Genomic DNA, 20,460 nt, shown 5'->3' on the forward strand with positions numbered 1-20,460 from the left:
GAGAACTGATGCCACCAGGGAGCAAGGGGCTTCCTATCTTTTTCCTCACTCTGGCATCCTCAGGTACAAGTATTTGTCTTCAGGCTTTTCATCTTTAGGATTCTAACAGCTTCTGTGTGTCTAGATGTTATTTCCTAAGAAGATGGAATGGCAAGGGGTAAAAGTCTTCCAAGATTTGCCCCCCACTGCCCCAGGAATTTTTTTATATTCTATTGACCAAAACTAAGACATATGAGCCCTCCTAGCATGCAAGGGAGATGGAAATATAGTGCTTTTACTTTTAGCCTGTGGAGAGAAAGCTGGTGAACTTTCATGGTCTCTGCCAGAAATATTCTTATTAAAAAATGGACCAGCATTTTTTTTTTCAAGATTTTGTTTATTTATTTGACACAGAGAGATCACAAGTAGGAAGAGAGGCAGGCAGAGAGAGAGGAGGAAGCAGGCTCCCCGCCGAGCAGAGAGCCCAATGCGCGGCGCTGGATCCTAGGACCCTGAGATCATGACCTGAGCTGAACACAGAGGCTTTAACCCACTGAGCCATCCAGGCACCCCTGGACCAGTATTTTTTGTAGTTTTTCTTTAGTATGGCTACTTTTTCTAGTCAAATTGAATTTAGGAATTCAAAGCACATTTAGTTTACATGGATAAATCTTTTGAAGTAGGGAATAATTATAATTTTAAAGTGTTGAGATTATTTGATAAATCAAATTCCCAAACTATTATGATTAGATAATAATATTTCAAACGTCAGCATTTTTAAAAGGTAGACCTTATAGCCTTTTGAACAATTTCTAGTTTTGGTGGGGCAGACTGAACAGATGACAGTTTTCAAACCAAAATAGCATTTAAAGCAGTCTAAGATTTTAATTGAAGGAAGAGGAAAGTAATAAAATTTTGGGAATGAGATAAAACCATAAAATAAGTAATGCTTTTGTTAGAGAGTAAATGAGAAAAATAATATGACACAGCAGAGGCAACATCACAGAGTAAAACAAAGAACAGTCAGCGTGAGTTTTGGTCACTTTGTGCCACATACAACTCACTGCGCTTACCATGCAACTTTCCTCTGTTTGGGACTCAGTTTCCCCTGCTTTTTTATTAGTATAATTCTACCAGCCTCACAGTGTCATTGACTCCCCTGCTTAGAAATTGGTAGGCACATGCTAAGGGCTAGTTAACTCTTAGTTTCCTTTACTGAAGAGATAAAGATGAAAAAGCCCCTAACTTTGAAAAGTTAAGCATGTACACTTCACAATTTGTGTCCTAGTCAACCTGACTTTTCATGTGACAGAAGTCCGTACTTCATCAGTAGCCAGCTTGTCCAGTTTGGAATGCTTGCATGAATTGAGAGTGCCTCCTAAAATAAGAAAACAACACTATCAATCCATTTTTTTTTAAGATTTTATTTATTTATTTGAAAGAGAGGCAGTGAGAGAGCATGAGCAAGGAGAAGGTCAGAGAGAGAAGCGGACTCCCCATGGAGCTGGGAGCCCGATGCGGGACTCGATCCCGGGACTCTGGGATCATGACCTGAGCCGAAAGCAGTCGTCCAACCAACCGAGCCACCCAGGCGTCCCTATCAATCATTTTTAATGACTTATTCAGTTCTGCATGTATATGTGTAGAAAAATTTAGTAGGATATAATGGTACTTTGGATTTTAGAGTATATAATGTGTACCCTCAAAATCTGTATTTTTGTTTCTTTATAATGTTATTATTTTTTTCTCCCAACTAGGATTTTAAAAGTGGACTTGGTATTACCATAATTCCTATGAATGTAGCAAATGTAAAGCAAGTGGACCGAACTGTAAAACAGTCTTTTGAAATAATCACTCCCTATAGGAGTTTTAGGTAAGCTATATTTAAACGTTTATGTTTGTGTTATTCCATGAAAGCTTGGGTGATCTACTTTCACATTGCTAGTGGTGATTTTATTTCCTATAGATCACATAATAAAATCACGTTTGTTGTTTTCTATATTGTCTAATTTATTAGCTGGTATATAAAAACACCTTATAAAAGTGACTTGAATTGTCACACAACCTGCAAAGATGCTAATTTCATAAGATTTGGGATGTTTCTTTTCTTAATACTTTTTTCTCTTAGTAGACTTCATAAACATATTAATCTTTTATCAACAAATATGTGAAAAATTACTTCAAATTTTAGGAATAAAGAATATTGTCTTTAAACTATATTTTTATTTACCTTTTTTAAACTAATTGAATGTAACCCTCCTTTAAAATCCTGATTATAATTGCTCCATATTGATTTCTTAAAAGAAACTCCTGCTTAAAATAATGCCAATGAGTCTCATAGCACTTTTTTTAAAAAATATTTTTATTTATTTGATAGAGATCACAAGTATGCAGAGAGGCAGGCAGAGAGAGAGAAGGGGAAGCAGGCTCCCTGCCAAACAGAAACCCTGATGCAGGGCTTGATCCCAGGACCCTGGGATCATGACCTGAGCTGAAGGCAGAGCCTTTAACTCACTGAGCCACCCAGGTGCCCCTCATAACACTTTTTGATCTTCTATTTTAACACTTCATTATATATCTTGCATTACAGCAATCTAGTAATTTTTTCAAATAACAATGAAAAAGAAAACTTAAAGTTTGTAGTATGTTTTAATAACCTGTAATAAGCCCCGTAGCTTTGGTACACAAAAGAGGCATAAGTCAGTATCTGTGAGTTTACCCACATTAATTCATTTGTTAAAATTAATCAACATATCACAGGGTAGTACCCAGGTCAAAAGCACTTGTCAGAGGCCTTTGAAGGACTAACAATTACTTAGCAATTTTGAAAACACTCCCAAGTCTGGTATTCATTTCATCTGTCAGAAGTGTCTGCTGTTCAAATCTTGAGGAAAAAATAATCACCTAGAGAATAACAACCGTCATTTTCACATATGCAGATTCAAGCCTCAACTGAAAATGTAGACATTGGCTGAGCTGTTTTTACTCGAAATATTTCTGACACAAAATATGGGGTGAACTTTTTCCTCACATCCACCAACTCACCATGTCTCCAGATCCCAGGCAATGGTCCTACAATTCAGTCCTGTTCCGACAGCGGCTACTTAACACGGACAATAGACCCCACAAGTTTCAGGGCTCAGTCCCACAAAGCTGCTTTCAGTTCAGACTCTAGTCACAAGCCTTGGGTCCTCAGCTTACCCACACTTTGTTCTTGGCTGCAAATTGGGATTCCCCCAACCCCAGCTCCCCAGGTTCACTAATTTGTGAGAATGGCTCACAGAACTCAGGACGACAGTTAAATTAATTATTGCCAGTTTATTATACAGAGTGCCTCTCAGGAACATCCAAATGGGAAAGCCCCACAAAGCAAGGTACAGAGCTTCCATGCCTTCTCTGGGTATATCATACTCTCAGCCCTTCAATGTGTTCATCAACCCAGAAACTTTCTGAACCCTGTGGTTCAAGGGTTATTACTAGGGTTTTATTCCGTAGGCATGATTGATTAAATCGTTGGATGTTGGTGATTAACTCAATTGCTAGCACCTCTCCCATCCCTAGAAGGTCAGGGGGGTGGGGCTGAAAGTTCCAGTCCTCTAATCACACCTTGGTCTTTCTGATCCATCCTGAAGCTCTTGAGGCCTCCAGCCTCAGATTATCTCACAAGCATACAAAAGATACTTGTCACTTAGGGCACTCCAAGGTTTTAGAATCTGTGTTCCAGTAACCCAGGTGGAAGGTCCGTTGTATTAGCTGTGACCAATCTCTCTGTAAAAGTGGAAACCACTAAGAAGTTTGCGGATATTATACTGATGATGGCAACATAAAGTGCTTCAGAAAATATCCATGTAGGCCACTCAGTTTCCTTATGGATTGTTTGGAATATGTTAGTCATCTGTTATTTTCATTCTATTTCAAAACATTTTCATCTTCAGAACAGAAAATTTTAATGTGAAACATTTTGCGGGTCATTGGCCGAGTTTGGAGCACTGTAGCACATTTCCTGACACATCGCAGATACTCACTCAACATTTCTTGGAGTGAACCCATGGCTAATGTTTTATCCCTTTACTCAGGTATCCAGTAAACACTAAGAATTGGGGAAAATCAGAACATGGCTAAAAATGAGTTAGAATAGTAATCACTTGAAACTTTTTTGATTTCTCAGTTTCTTCAAGCCATCTGGACATTCTTGTAATTAAAAAAGAAAATCTATTTTTAAGACTGAAAAAAATCAAAATTTCTGGTGGGTGTTTTTGATAATTTAGTTTCAGACTATCATGGCATACTTTCTTGGCAAGATAATCCCAGTAGTTCCGAAAGTCTGAAACTCAGCCAGTCTCTCATTGATTATTATATAACCACTGCTTAGGAAACATGGCCTCTCATTTAAGCTCTTGACCTAACAAGCCAATTTTTATATCCTGGTCAGAAAAAAATGTACATATTAATTTTGGTTCAAGATATGTAAACAAACTCATAAGCAATGTGGGATGTTAAAGGAAAAAATAGATTTTTAAATTAGATGATTTTTAACAGAAAAGACTATCCAGCTGCCTGGAAGGCACATTTTTCAGCTGCTGCTTAATTTGTGAGCAAAATGAATATGCAGACTGAACATACTGCTTAATTGGCCTTGACAAGGGAGATCGATAATGCAGAAACATTCATTGTCCCAGCTTTACAGCCGAGTCTGAAAAAGAGAAACAGGAGTGGATTGAAGCTGTGCAGCAATCGATAGCAGAAACTCTCTCTGATTACGAAGTGGCTGAGAAGATTTGGTTCAATGAGTCCAACAGGAGCTGTGCCGATTGTAAAGCCCCGGACCCTGACTGGGCATCCATCAATCTCTGTGTTGTCATCTGTAAGAAGTGTGCAGGTAATTAGTGATAAGTTATGCTCATCACTGTGGTAGCAGATTGGCACCGAATACTCTTAATTGTCCTATGTAATGTTTCCCAGCCAACAGTTGTGAAAAATACAGAGAAGGCTTATTATATTTCTATTAAATTTAGAAATATCTTAAAGTTCTAAACTTCTCTTATGCATGACTTAGATGTAAAAAAATTGATTTTTAAGCACGTCATCATTTTGTGTGCCTCTTGGTCCATGTGTGGATTTTAAAAAGACAGTGTTGAAATTTTTAGATTTTAAGGTGAGTGTTTCAGAATGCACCCTGAACATGCTTGTATCTTTGCACGATTTGCCCACTTTTCCCCCATCATATTTTGCGTGTATTTCATATCAAGGTCATTTTGAGCTCCAAAGTTGGTACAGCAGATCCTGTATCTCTTTTAATGAGAGTGTTTATTTAGAAACATTTCCAAAGAGCACTGAGGTTCCTGACAGTAACCAGTCCTATGACTGGTTATCTTGTTGTGACTTTACAGCTTACAGACCATCTGACAGTTCAGTGTATTTGGGGGTTCATCGTTGTTCCAGTGAATGGAAGGCGTGGACTCCAACTGAGGTGTGTGGTCATATAGGTCTTGGAGAAGGTTCGCCACTGCTAAACTTTACTTCAGCATCCTAGCTTTACCAGGCATGATGCTGGTCCTTGGAATTAAATATGTGTGAGAGGTTGATATGTTCTCCACAGTTGTATAAATACTCATTGCAGTAGAATATGACAATGGCAAGACCAGGGTAGAGCACAGGTTTCATTGGTAGAATATGGATGAGGAACACTACCTCAGAGCAAATACTAGGACAATTGCTCCAATCCGTAATGCTTCTCAAGGGTTCTGTGCTTCCACAGTTCTTATCACACTAGATTTTCTCAGGAGCTTATTAACATCACTGTCAACAAGAAGCACCCGCTAATCCCCCTCTACTTTGTATTTCTTCTGAACCTTTTTTTCCCCACCAGTCTCACTGGAAGAGAGCCTTTGTGATGTCTGATGCTATTCTTTCTACTCATGTCTCTGCTTCTTTCTTCTCTTCTTAGGATCCTCGCCTCATCACTTGTTCCTTCTCTGTAATTATTCAACCATGGTTTCTTTTGTTTCAGCACACAAACAAACACACACACACACACACTTGTGTCCATCTGTCATGTTGACACTAGCTTCCTGAGAACTTGCCGTTCTCCTGTATGTATCATTCTCTGTCTCTTTTCCCTTCACAGACAGGGTACTTTTAAGAGTAGAATTCTGTACAAATTTCCTTCATTCCTTTAACTTCCTTGTTTTTCTTCATCCTGTGATCAATTTTTTCTTCTCTGTAGTCCAGTAAAAATATTTTCACTATGTATACCAGTGTAGTTTACCTCTCAGTTTCCATGTGGTCTGTTCCTATCTTTATTGTCTTCTCTACAGTATCCGGCACTTCAGTATTTGACCCGTGTATCTCTCTGTGACCTCCCATCCTCCCTTAACTTCCAAGATACCATTTTCTCGTTGTGTGTTCGTAACACTCTGGTCATCCTTTCTCAGGTTACTTTTCCTTTGCCTGGTGTGTTCCTTTGGGTTACATCCTCTGTTCTCTTTCACTCTGATGTTCCTTGTTGATGTTATTTGTCATTTTAAGTTCGGCACGCTCTTGTAAGTGGACAGTTCTCACCATGGTGGACACCACACTTGTGGGTCTACCTATTGGACTCTTTTCCTGGCTTTGCCCAAGATACCTCAAAAATAACATGTGAATAATGGAGCTCTCATTGTTGCCCAGCTCATTGCATAAAACTGAAAATTCTCATTTATTCTAAATCTTGGTCAGAAGCAACACTGTCTACTGCTACATTCAAGTCTAAAATCTGAGAGACCCTCTTGGCCCCTCCCCCTCCTTTAAAGCCCACCAAGTCCCAATAGTTTTTATCACCTTGGGTTTTCTAAATCTGCCCTCTTTATCATTACTCCTCATGCTTGTCTCAACTCAGAGTCTATCTTTTTTTTTTTTTTTTTGCCTCTGTGACTCCATGGGTTCTTTCTAGTACTTCTCCCTATTTTCTGAGTTCAACCCCTTTCAGCTGAATAAAGAGCACCAAATGCCCTTTATTGTCCTACATCATGTCCAACATACAGTGTTGCCTTTAGTTGGTCTTTATAAATGCAAACCTATGCATATTTCTGCCATTGGGCTTTTAAGACTGTGCTCGGAGTAGTTACCATTTTAAAGAAAGGAGGAAAGGACCCTCTTACCTATTGTAGAAAGAGGAATGAGCTTTCATGCTCATAGGCAATGAGTCCTTAAGATGGAGGACTTATTCTTATAAGGACTTATTCTTATTCTTATGCCTTATTCCCTCCTCAGTTTAGAAAGCATCGGACACATTTCTGGGTGCCCAATAATGACTGAGTGATGATTACGCAGCATAATTGAATTGATGCTAATAGAATGTTGGGCTCTTATTGTCTTTCAGGTATAAAAGTAGAATAAAAATCCACTTCATATTTTTAGATACATGTTTATTAGAGTTGTTGCTGGTTTTTTTTTTTTTTTTGAGTAAAATGATATCTGTGTTCACATATATGGAATGTAAACAAACATATTATAAAAGATTTTCCATAATCTCTAATAATTAATTACCAAGTGATGAATATACACACATACATATTGATACACATATATAATTAGTTTTAAAACTGTAGTTTTATACCACTACAGAGTAGTGATGAAAATGATTACTCTTATCTTCATTGTGGTTGGGATTTCTATATAATTATCACACCATTATTCTTACTAGTATTGGCATTAAGGAACGTAGATATTGGTGTGTTTTAAGTTGAAAAGATATATGCATACATACATAAGTGAATGCACACGCAGACATTTTTTTAAAGATAATATACATTTACATACAAATTGAAATAGAAATGCAATTGTGTCTTGACTTCAGGACAGCATAGATCTTTAGGACCAAAAGATTCCAAGGTTAGAAGCCTAAAAATGGATGCCAGCATTTGGAGCAATGAACTCATTGAGGTAAGTTGGGTGATAAACTGTGGATTTGGTAGTTAGCAGTGGGGTGACATGAATTATTTTAGGAGCTCTTGATAAAGTTCTCACCACACTGTAAAAATGGCTTATAGCCTGTTTGGTAGTAGTATCTTCCTACTTCAACTTTTAGAATGCTTCTTAAATGAGATAGTTACTTGAAAAATATAAAGTACAAGGAGTTTAATAGTAATAGCTACTTTTAAAGGCTTGACAGCATTTATTTTATTTTATTATTATTTTTTAAAATATTTTATTCATTTGACAGATAGAGATCACAAGTAGGCAGAGAGGCAGGCAGAGAGAGAGAGGGAAGCAGTCTCCAGGCTGAGCAGAGAGCCCGATGCGGGGCTTGATCCCAGAACCCTGAGATCATGACCTGAGCCGAAGGCAGAGGCTTAACCCACTGAGCCACGCAAGCGTGCCAGCATTTTTATTTTAAAGGCAGAATTTCTTTCTTTTTAACCTAGCATGGATAAAATGTTAGAAAAGTGAATGAAAACTTGGAAAATTTTCTACTGTTTCTCTTGGCCATGCTCTGTCATTAACTACGCTCATGTCTGACTTTTTTTCTCCTATATCCATTTTCTTCTTGGATTTCAGTAACCCTCCCAACCACATTACCCCACCTACTAGGCCATTTTAAATAAATTTGTCTCTATGTAGTTTCACAAAATAATAATGCTTTTGCTGCAATTTGGGTCGCTTGCGGTTTCTTTTCTAGCTTATCTTGTACCATTACTAAAAGCAATGAGGCTGTATTTAAAATAGAAATAATATCTGCTTTCACACTCCATCTTCCTGAAAGTTGTGGATTTTTCATGTGTTTTTGCATATTTTATACTAAGTTATATATATTTATATATTTGGTTGCAGGGAGAGTATGAATGTGAGGGCAGGGGAGGGGCAGAGGGAGACGGAGAATCTTAAGCAGGCTCTGCGTAGTGTGGAGCCCTGTGTGGTGCTTGATCTCATGACCCTGAGATCATGACCTGAGCCGAAATCTAGAGTTGGACGCTTAACTGACTGAGTCACCTGGGCCCCCAGGGTGTATTTTAATTTGTGAGTCAGGTTTCTGTAAATTCAAATACATTTTATGAAATCATATTGTTTTATGACTTTCTGACAATTTAGCTCTTTATTGTCATTGGAAACAAAAGAGCAAATGACTTTTGGGCTGGTAATCTTCAAAAAGATGAAGAATTACACATGGACTCACCTGTAGAAAAGAGAAAAACCTTTATCACTCAGAAATACAAAGAAGGAAGATTCAGAAAGACCCTACTGGCATCTCTCACCAAGGAAGAATTAAACAAGGTATCAAAAAATATGTAACAATAGACGTGGCTCTTGATGTCTTTTGAAACATGGGTCAAGGATTTTGAAAATAATTCTAAAAAGTCTATTACTGTCTGACAAAAGTATTTAATGTTATTTTATTTTCATTTGTGAGATTGTGCTATTGATTTTACCACTGTTTTAGTTAAGAGTTCATTATTGATAGTGAATAAATTCTTTGTCCATAACATGAGTTTCCAGCTAATTAGGCCTACTCCAATATTCTGAGAACTGTGGCACCTTTCCTTATTTTAGGGACAGGACTCTAAGCATAACTTCAACTTGTACATTGTTGACATTGAGTCACCAAAATAAACGTCATTTGCTCAATATATTTTTATAAGCAATGCTTTGCTTAGTGCTGTTCACCCCAAGTGTCATTTGCCTTTGACTGAGTGATTCCAGACCTGCTGGTTTATGCTACCCACTTGTTCTTCAGTCTTTTGGCAAAAGATATGTTCAGCATCCTGCCTGATTTCTTTTTGAAATTGCTGCTTCAGTTTCTTATGTGTTAGGAAGCTCGTCCATGTAGAGCTACTTAATACATGGACTTTTATACGACTATTGTTTTTGTGCTTAGAGAATATGTTCTTTTATGGTTCTCAGGTTTTTAGTATGCTTTTAGTGGTGATACTTACGGATAAAAATCCTCAAGTTATTGGGATTATGCTGAACATTTTGGATAATAGCAAAGGCCTTTTTCATCCTTCTGTAGAAATTATAAGATCATACAATTGATTTACATTGCTACTGGATTAATTCCCCTAAACTATGTTTTTAGTCCTTGTACATTTTTGATGATAGTAAAGTGAGGCCACCAATTCATTTTAAAGCAATGGCACAGAAAATACGAAGAATTCAGAGTAGGCAACTAAGGTAGAGGAGAGTGGGAGATGTGGGATGGGGGAGGGGTTAGAAACTAGATATTTATACAGGTTATTACTAAGACATTTTGTTTTGGGTAGTGGTTTCATTGGTGCTAATTACATAATTAAAACTGACCAGTTATACCAGACATACATGGAATAATAACAACAAGTTATCATAAACTAAGGATTTTGATTAATTCTATGCAGGAGAGGTCCATTATATATAAATATGCAAATAGTAAGTTGTGGATTTTGGGAAATAATTGGTAAAATTAGAGAATTTGAGAACTAGAAATTAGGGCATGGCTTCCTCTAATGGTTTCTTTCTTTTTGATAGTGATGGGTATCTTATTAGCAGATATACTAATGTCCCCAAAGTGCTTGCTGTCTGCCACACCACACAGTTTCTATTAGATGAGTTTTACATTAATTACTAACAATTGAAGTTTTCTAAGAATATTATAGAGAAGTCTACCTATTGGGATTTATTTATACAGTGGGCTTCTTAAAAATGGTACTCTTAATATCAGCAAATAATTTTTGCAAAAATACATATTTTATTGAATAGGCATATTTTTAATTGAGATATAATTTACCTACAACAGCCTGTTGATTTGGTACATTTATATGTTGTGATGTGATTACGACTGTGGCTAGAGCTGACACGTGTATCACATCACATCATTATTTCTTTTTTGTAGTGGGAATATTTAAGGTCTAGTCTCTGAGCAATTTTTAAGTTAATAATACTGTATTATTGATTATAGCCACTATGCTGTTCATTAGATCTCCAGAACTTATCTTCTGGTTGCAAGTTTGTACCCTTAAACAAATCTCCCCACCCCCCAGACACCCTGTGGTAACCACATTCTAATCAGTGTTCCTATGAATTTGGCTTTTTTAGGTTCTAAATAATAGAATATACAGTATTTGTCTTTCTCTGGATAAATTCATTGAGCATTATGCCTTCAGGTTCCATCCATATCCCAAATGGCAAGATTTCCTTCTGCCTCATGTTTGAATAGTATTTGTGTGTGTGTGTGTGTGTGTGTGTGTAGCATATCGTCTTTATTCACTCATCTATTGATGGATACTTAGGTTGTTTCCACATATTGGCTTTTGTGAATAATCTTCTAATAGACATGAGATTGCAGATCTAATACCATTCTAATAGGTGTGAGATAATATGTCATTGTGGTTTCAATTTGCATTTCTCTGATGATTAATACTGTTGAACATCTTTTCATGTAACTGTTAACCATTTCAATATTTTCTTGGAAAAACATCTATTCAGTTTCCCTGCCCATTTTTAAGTTGGATTGTTTTGGGGCTTGTGAGTTCTTTATTTTGGATATTAGTTTCTTATCTAATGTATGGTTTAAGATTTTGACTCCCATTCTACAGGTTTGCCTTTTCATTTTGTTGATTTTTCTTCAGATGTGAAGCAGTTTTGTAGTTTTGATAGAGTCTAGCTTAAATTGATTTTTTTTCTTTTTTGCTTATGCTTTTGGTGGTGTTTCCAAAAAGTCACTGTCAAGACCAATTTCAGGGAACTATTTCTTTTTTTTTTTCTTCTACAAATTTTAAAGTATCAGGTCTTATGTTTAAGTCTTTAATCTTTTTTGAGTATATTTTTGTGAGTGGTATAAGATAAGGCTCTAGCTTCATTTTTTTCATATGTGGTTATCCAGTTTCCTAGCACTATTTGTTGAAGAGATGACCCTTTTTCCATTCAGTGTTCGTGGTGGATAGATATATATTGCACACTTAAAGACCTGAGTTCTTTTTCAGGTTCTGGGGATACAATTGTAGTAAAACATAAATGTGCTTCTTTTATTCATGAGAGTTGTAGTCAAGTAAGGGAGACTGACCGTGAGCAGCCGGGGTCCATAAATATACCGTAACAAAGACGTTGTGCTGTGAAGGCAACCAGTGTTGGGGAGATGAAAGAGTAAGAGGAAATACACATGATTAAATGCAGTGGATGGGATTTTAGCTGCTATCTTTTCCAACACCCTCATGTTGCAGACCAGTAGACTAAGATCCAGGAAGGTGATGGGATCACCAGGCAAATCAGTACAAAGTTGGGTAGGTTGTTTGTGATGCAAAGGAAATCCTGTAGGTCAGCTAGACCATGGTAGGAAAGGTGAGTACATTTTTTAACAGTTGACCGCCCAGGGCTGGAACTGTGAGTGCGTCAACAGGACTTCTTGGCTGAACACTCTTCTCTGCTTATTGAGATAGTTAATGAGCATTGTAGAGGGTGAATTAACCAGTGATCTGTCCAGGCACACCTGTCAAGAAGAAGGTAAAATGGTGAGTCCGGGGCAAAAAAAATCCGTTAGAATCAGGGTGCGCAAATCTCAGGGTATGGAAGCAAAGGGGAGGCCAATGAAGTGAGGATGAGAAGGATAAGGAGAGATGCGCAGACGGCTTATCACGTCAGAGGAACAACAAAAGCAGCAACAACACAACTAGGTTCCAGCAGTTGCTAGCGTTTGTACAATGATGTATAACATAAGTCAGTGTTGTTTCATTACCGCTGTTTGCCATTCCTCCTCCCCACCTGTACCCCACACAAAAGGAAAGATACTGGATTGGCTTTGCACTCACCTTTCTGATTCTGAGAGCACAACAGTACTTTAAAAAATTATATAGATCCTAATTAGGCTGAAACATTACATACATACAACATTTATATGACAAAACATTTAACAGATACTTCATTATGACATTTTAGATATTTTGTATTTTCTGAGCACCTAGCCATTATCATACTACAGAAGCATAAAAAATGTCTTCCTAAGGAACTGTGATGGATCGGAGGCTGAACATCACAGTGGAAGAATGAATTAAAACTCGGAGGTCTTAGATTGTAATTTAAATTCATACAAAGCAGGGCTTTTGAACCTGTTGCTTAATTTAGGGCATACTTATTAGCTTTCTTGGTTAAAAAAGAAATACAAACTTCATTTTATAAATGGCTTGGCAGACTTCCACGCATTTTAATAGCTAGAATTGTATTTCCTGCTCTTAAAATGTGCATTGTCTTTTAACGACTAGGCTCTGTGTGCTGCTGTCGTGAAACCAGATGTTCTGGAAACAATGGCTTTGCTGTTCAGTGGGGCAGATGTCATGTGTGCAACTGGAGATCCCGTGCATAGCACCCCCTACCTGCTGGCCAAGAAGGCTGGACAGAGTCTGCAGATGGAATTTCTCTACCATAACAAATTCTCCGGTCAGTCCGTGTCCCTACGTTAGCCTGGTCTCTTCTGATAAATATTCCTGAAAGGACTAAAGCACAGATCTGCTTATTTCTCAAATAAGATAAACCAACAGAATGCAGACAAGTGTGATTATTAAAAAGATAGAAGATGCTGAAGACTGTGTTTTCTTTCATTTCAAGGAAAATTTTAGGAAATCTTTTATATTTCTTTAGTCTTATAAATTAAAGATTAAAATAGTTAATCCCACCCAATCACTTTCATCAGAATTTTATTCTGATTTTCATATGTGACTAATAAATAGAACAGTTGCTTATTTATAAATTCAACGCAATGTGAATAAATATCTGTATATTCTGTGGTGAATTTGAAGTAACTTTTCTTCTAGCCGAAAACTCTCCAACATATTCATAAACAAAAGGAAAGTATTTACATTTTAGATTTCAAGTGTATTATTTCTGTAATTTTTCCAGATTTCCCTCAACATGACATTCACTCTGAAGGTGGATTAGGTCAGGAGTCCTCCCAGTCCACGTTCCTCTGTGACTTTTTGTACCAGGCGCCTTCTGCTGCTTCGAAGCTCTCTTCCGAGAAAAAACTGCTCGAAGGTATCCTTTCAGCTTCTTTTCGACTTTGTTATTTGATAAAACTTTATTTCATTATCAAAACAATTATGTTTAAATTTTGATTTTTTTCCCTTAAGATGTTAGATTTGATCTTGCAATAGAGAAATTTTTTTTTTTTTTTTTGAGGATTTATAAATGCTTCAAGGCACAGATATGCTGTTTCTTGCACTGCAGCAGGGGTGTACCGCTGGGTCGAATGCTATGTGAATTCTCAACAGAATTCACGGATGTCTCTTTATGGCCAACCAACTCTGTTTCAGTATTTAAGGGTTATTCCAAAGAAATGTGCAGCTCAGCCCCTTCCCTTAGGGAAAAACATCCTCACTGGGGAGACAATAGAGATAAATGTCAACACATAGGCAGAAGGGACAAGTTTTCAGTATATATTCTATTAGCATTGTGAGGGATATGAAGTAGTTCGTTCTGATTTTTAGTGTGCATGTGTGTGAGTAGAATATAGCGTAAGCGTGGTTTGAAAAAAATGATGAGAATTAATTTAACAACCTATTCTCGGTTTGGGGAGTTATCTGAGCAGTCACGGTAGGCATTTCTCCATCTCTGCATCCAGCTCCTAGTGTCAAAGGTATACTAAGCATTAGGAATTAAAAAATGAGTAAGACACAGGTCTCATGGTCAATATATGTGAACTAATTTGGGAAATACAGGCAGAAAAATATGAGATCTGTCTTACTGGAACAAAGACAATTTTAAGAGAGATTAAGTTGTATAGGCCAATTGGTGGTGGGTGCTTAGAGGCTTAGGAGCCTAGTATTAATTCCCTAGGTGGTATAATCCAGATGTACTACTCTATCAAAGGAAAATAGGATGAAAAACTGACTTTGGAGTGTTAATCCTGATCTTTGTGCATTTAAAGTGATTATTTCAGTATAAATGCTTTATGTCCAAAGAAGTGTTATCCCTAAGTAGAATTATATTGGGATTAGGCCTACTTTATTAGATTTTCCAGAAAACAGTAGCTATCCTTTAGTGAGCAGGTACTATGTGTAAAGCATTGCTTTAGGTACTTTACGTACATTAGTTGTAATCCTCATAATTAAAAATGGAGGAGCTCAGCAGGAAGAAGAATTTTCTGTCTAATTTGTGTTATAGCTGTTATTGTAACACTTTGGCCTTGGTCGGAGTGTGTGGCTGGATTTGAATTTAGATGTTTTTGGTTCTTTCAGCAATTGGTTATTAAATATCTTCCTGCACTCAAACTAATAAAAATGACAATTTTTATAGAGATTTTTTTGAAAACTTCTGTTGCTCTTCAGTATTTAACCCTTAGGTAGTCAGAAGTTGGTCAGAAATGGGGAGGGGAGTACCTGAATAATCTGTGAATTGGCTATAGTAATTATTAGAATAATTGAATACTAAGCAGTTAATGCACTTAAATAAGTTTATAAGTTTTCTAAAATATTTTTTTCTGAAGAGTAGTAGATCTTAGACCTACCCTTCAAATCACTTATAAAAAGATGAAATAGGGAATTTAAAATATGACATTTTCGTTCTAAAACTAAAGTGTATCAAATACTTTGCAGCTAAAAATAAGCTTTCATTTATTTTTTGGCAAAAAAAAACCAACTTTGTGCTTGTAATATTTATAGACTTAACACTTTGTTTTAATATTTCCTTGAAATAGGTTGCTTTTCTTAATCACTTGAGGAATAAATTTAGGTTTTAAATGTGTAACTAAGTCATTCTTTACTTTTATCTTTTATAAATTAACTATGGATTTTTTGTTGTTGTTATTTTAAAATTTTATTTCCAAAATTAGAAACTGGTGCATTCTTTGTAATTTAATTGGGGATGTTTTCTCATTTGGGAACATCCTGTTTTAAGTAATATGAAATTAAGCTTTTGCACTTTAGCTGTGTAGCACAACAGACGATTTCATTGGAAAATAATTTCCTGGTAATGTCTTCATTTCTTCCATCCAGTTTGTCAGCAAGTTCTATCATTTCAAACGCAAAATAGACCTTGAATCAGTTGGCTATTCTCCATCTGCACTAAAAGAATCTTAGCCCAGCCACCATCATGTCCTGCCTGGCCTGCAAACTGCCTCCCCACAACTTGTCTCCCAGTAACTGCCCTAGCTTCGTTCCAAACCATTCTCCAAAAGCAGATTTAGTGATCTTTAAAAATATAAATCAGATGTTGTATTTTCATTGTTTGAGTATCTTCAGCAGTTTCCCACGACAGATTATATCCCTGTTCCTTGGTGTGACCTAAGAGACCCTCCTGTCCCTTTCCCTCTTCATCTCACATTAATCCTTCCTGCACTAACAGGCCTGGCCCCAATGTTTTCCTCTCCATTTCTGCAACATGCTCTTCGGGACTTGGACACTTGCTGTTCATTTTGCCAGGAGGGCACTTCCCCCAGTCTGGCTTTTTCCTCATTTCTCAGGCATCAGTTTAGTACTACTGAAGTGTGCGGTCACTGGCAGCTCTTTCCTTTCATGGGTTTCTTCTTATTTCTGTCACAGTATTTACTGCATGAAGGTGATCCCTCCCTTTATTGGTCTGTCTCTCTCTCTCTCTCTCTCTGGTGAAAGCTCAATGAGACATTAACATTTGCTGGCTTATTTAAGATTATCAAATCTTTGGTGCCTAAAACACAATAGGAGTCATGTGTAAATATTTGTTGAATAAGTGACCATTTCTCTTATCAAGTTATTACTGGTGTAAAAGTGCAAGAAACTTGTTAATATTTTGTTTTTGACTTGTGCCTAGAAAGATAGAGTTGTGGGTCAACAGACAGGTGAAAAGATGCTTAACATCACTAATCATTAGGGAAGCGCAAATCAAAACCTTCTTATACCTGTCAGTATAAGAAGGATCTAAAAGACAAGAAATAGATGTTGGAAAGACGAAAAGAGCCGTCATGTGCTGTTGGTAAGAATGTGCATTGGTGTAGCTGCTGGGGACACAGTATGGAGATTCCTCAGGAAATTAAAAATAGCAATACCATATGATCTGGTAATTCAACACTCTGTATTTACCCAAAGAAAGTAAACACACTAATTCAAAATAGTGTATGCAGCATTTTTTATGGTAGCTGAGTTATGGAAACAGTCCAAATGTCTGTCCATAGAAGGGTAGATGAAGAAGACATGGTGTAGATATACAATGGAATATTACTCAGCCATAGAAAAGAATGCTATCTTGCCAATTGGGACAGTATCATGGACCTAGAGGGCATTACGCTAAGTGCAGTAAGCCAAATTCTGTATCAATTCACTTATATATGGAATCTAAAAACTAAAACAAATGGACAAATAAACAAAACCAGAAACAAAATCATAAATAGAACAAACCAGGGGTTGTTAAAGGAGAGGGGGTTTGGGGAGAATGGAAAATAGGTGAAGGGGGTTAAGAGGCATAGGCTTCCAGTTGTGAAATAATTAAGTCATGGGGATGAAAGCTGCAACATAGGGAAGATAGTGAGATTGCAATAATGTTGTGTAGTGTTAAGTAGTGGCCAGTGACAGCTATGCTTGTCATGGTGAGTGCTGCAAAGTATATAGAATTATCGAATCACTGTTGTATACCTGAAAGGCATGTTGTACAACTACAAACAATATAACATTATATGTCAGCTAGACTCCAATTAAAAAACCACATAGTTGCTGACACAGACATTTTGTCCAGAAAGTGTCTGCGTAAAAATGAAAAAAGTTGAACTACCAAGAAACAAAGTTCTGTTTTGTTTTTTGTTATTGTTGTTTTCGTTGTTGTTGTTTCTCTCTCAAGAGGCTGTAGGGGTGTTACTCCTATGGAGCACCACCAGCCTTATGGAAACAAATGAATTATTTGGAAAGATGGAGAGATGAAAGTGTGGTGTCGCCTTTGCCCCTGACTGGCAAGCACCTGGACCGCACCACGCCGTCAATGCTTGTCAGGATAGCCAGAGAGCAAAATGATTAAACAGGAAGAAAAAAGTCAGCAGAAAATGCATGCAGGTCTTCAGAGAGTTACATGAGTCTTCAGATTGTCAGTTCAGGTTTTCAGGATTTGAAGTTCTTCTAGCCTCAGGTTATGAAGACTGATCTGTATTTTTCTTTTTCTTTTTTTTCTTCTCAATTTAGTGTTCATGAAAAGAAAGATTGATAGCTCGTATTAAACCTAAGTATAGAGCTGAATAATAGCATCCTGGTTTTGTTTTCTGTTTTCTCTCCTCAACCGTATTTTTTTCCCCTTGGTGTCTTACTGTGATTTGTTGACACAGTGTTTGATTTTTAAAAAGAAAGTGGTTGATGTGGTTTGCTAGAAACTCTGTATTGTTTGTTTATATTTAATTTCATAAATTAGCATTGAGGAATTTTGAAGATCTTTTGTTCTATCATTGCCTAGCTTGTATAGCCTAAACATGTTCAAGGCTAAACCACATTTATTTTATTTTTTTAAAGATATTATTTATTATTTATTTGATAGAGAGATCACAAGTAGGCAGAGAGGCAGGCAGAGAGAGAAGGGGGGAAGCAGGCTCCCCATGGAGCAGAGAGCCTGTTGCGGGGCTCGATCCCAGGACGCTGGGATCATGACCTGAGCCTAAGGCAGAGGCTTTAACCCACTGAGCAACCCAGGCGCCCCTAAACCACATTTATTTTAAATGAAAAGAATTCCCAGTGAAAAGAATTCATTTTCAGTGAATGCTGAATACCATCAGTTTAGGAAATCCTTCATCAGGAAACAACTTCATGGTTTCAAAAAATAATAGTTTGCCTTCCCTGTCTTGGATTTACAGTGTACATGTGTATTGGAAGCTATGACCTCCACTCTCTCTAATATGTTTTAAAAATGGACATACAAGCTCCAAATGTGTAACAGACACAGAGAGGCAGTATTGTTCAGTGGTCAAGGGGCTTGGTTCTCAGAGCTTGGCTGCCTGGGTTCTACTCTCCACTCTGATGCTAGTAACTGTGTGATACTAGAGAAATTGGGTAACCATTCTGTGCCTGTGGACAGGCTACAAGGGAGGGGTGTAAGATAGAACTGACCTAGTAGGGTTTTTCTGAGGATTCAGTGAGTTAACGTATATACGATGTGGAGATGAGTGGATGGCATGTAAATATGATGACCGAAGGGCTGAGCAGCAGGAGAAGCCACAGCAGAGGGTTTGTCTATATATGCAGCTGTTTCTGATTTCCCCCAGGTGGCAGCTGACCCCCAGGTCCCAACAGAAGTATCCATGTCCCTTCATCGTGGTATTTCAGTAGCTCACCTCTGGAGTCCTTTCTTGTGTTTGAGCAAATTCCAGTAATGTTTTTCTTCTCTGATCTAAATACCAAGATTGAATAGAAAGAATGAACGACCCCTCCAGCCATTCCAACCACCAGACACACCGGCTCTTGTCAAACAAACAGCTTGTGTCCTGAGAGTTACCCTTTCTGTGATCCCGGTTTTATTTCTGGTATTGGTTAACAGTAAGACTTCCTCTGTAGGAGAGCGTGTGTTCTCAAAGTCAGACTTAGGAGAGCCTACGTGAATTGGGCTAAGCAGACCGACGCAATCCGGCAGAAGCTCTTCTTTGCTTCCTAAATGAATGAGTGCCAGATTTCCTGTCACAGCTTTGTTATTATAAATCCTCAAAGGTAATATATGCGACTGCTTTGTCTGACCTCTTGTCCATTTCCAGTTACCAAAAAAAAAAAAAAAAAAAAAAAAACAAGGGTTATAGTGATGATGATGCCATCGTACTAAATCCCCTCAAGCTTCTGTTTCTAACCGAAAATGAGTTTCTACTCACCTTTTTAAAGGATCTATCATTTGTTTTCCATTAGAATTTACATAAAAATTAGATTCCAGCCTTTCCATTTATTTTATGCATCGTGCATTTGGCACTTTTTGTTTAAAACCTTCCAATGACTCCCACGTGTCTGCCAAGAAAGGCACGAATTCCTGAACACCTGTCACCTGAGACTCCCGGGGCCTGGCCTCTGCGGTGGGTCTGTGGTCTTCTTCCCTATCTGCTAACTTCATGTGTAATCTGGTTCTCTGGCCAAATCGATTTTTGGCAGTTTCCCCTTTCCTTGACTTTTCTCACAGTGTTTTTTTCCCCAGGATTATGGAGTAATTATAGCTCAAAATGTATTTTTCGCTACTTTAATGTCTTTTCAGTTATAAATAACTATTTTCAAAAGCTATGCTTCTCTGTGATACAGTTTATCATTCTAGTCTGAGGATGGCTTCCTTCCATGAATGCTTCTAACCCCAAAAGGCCCCCCTGCCACCACCAGGGTTATTACTGCAGACCTATCTCCTCTTGGACTGGACTGCACACTGCTTGAGGACAGGGGGTGGGATTCCTAGCTGTGCCAGTAATTATTTAGTTACTCAATAAATGTGTATTTTTTTGCTTTATTCTTTATGAGGATTATCCTCTTCATCTGAGTACATTATTTTGAAGTTGTTTTATAATTCCAGTTAGTTAATACTTTGCCTTTTCCTTGTCTTATATATAAAAATCTATAATGAATGTTCATTTAA

General features: G+C 37.4%; 1 protein-coding gene across 6 annotated transcripts in view; it reads left to right on the forward strand.

Annotated features, from left to right (window-relative positions):
- Positions 1–20,460, forward strand: part of ARAP2 (ArfGAP with RhoGAP domain, ankyrin repeat and PH domain 2) — a 188,429-nt gene that overhangs the window by 68,516 nt on the left and 99,453 nt on the right. For all 6 annotated transcript variants that reach the window (XR_009351110.1, XM_059163894.1, XM_059163866.1 and 3 more), the window contains 6 exons: positions 1,737–1,852; positions 4,659–4,858; positions 7,817–7,902; positions 9,049–9,231; positions 13,185–13,359; positions 13,819–13,953. Coding sequence is in view for 5 of the 6 variants with exons in the window: in XM_059163894.1 (XP_059019877.1) it covers positions 1,737–1,852; positions 4,659–4,858; positions 7,817–7,902; positions 9,049–9,231; positions 13,185–13,359; positions 13,819–13,953 (895 nt within the window). In the remaining variant the exon portion in view is untranslated. The remainder of the gene's footprint in view (positions 1–1,736; positions 1,853–4,658; positions 4,859–7,816; positions 7,903–9,048; positions 9,232–13,184; positions 13,360–13,818; positions 13,954–20,460) is intronic.

The sequence above is a fragment of the Mustela lutreola genome, chromosome 1 (assembly GCF_030435805.1).
Source record: "Mustela lutreola isolate mMusLut2 chromosome 1, mMusLut2.pri, whole genome shotgun sequence".
In the NCBI taxonomy this organism is placed as follows: Eukaryota; Metazoa; Chordata; class Mammalia; order Carnivora; family Mustelidae; genus Mustela; species Mustela lutreola.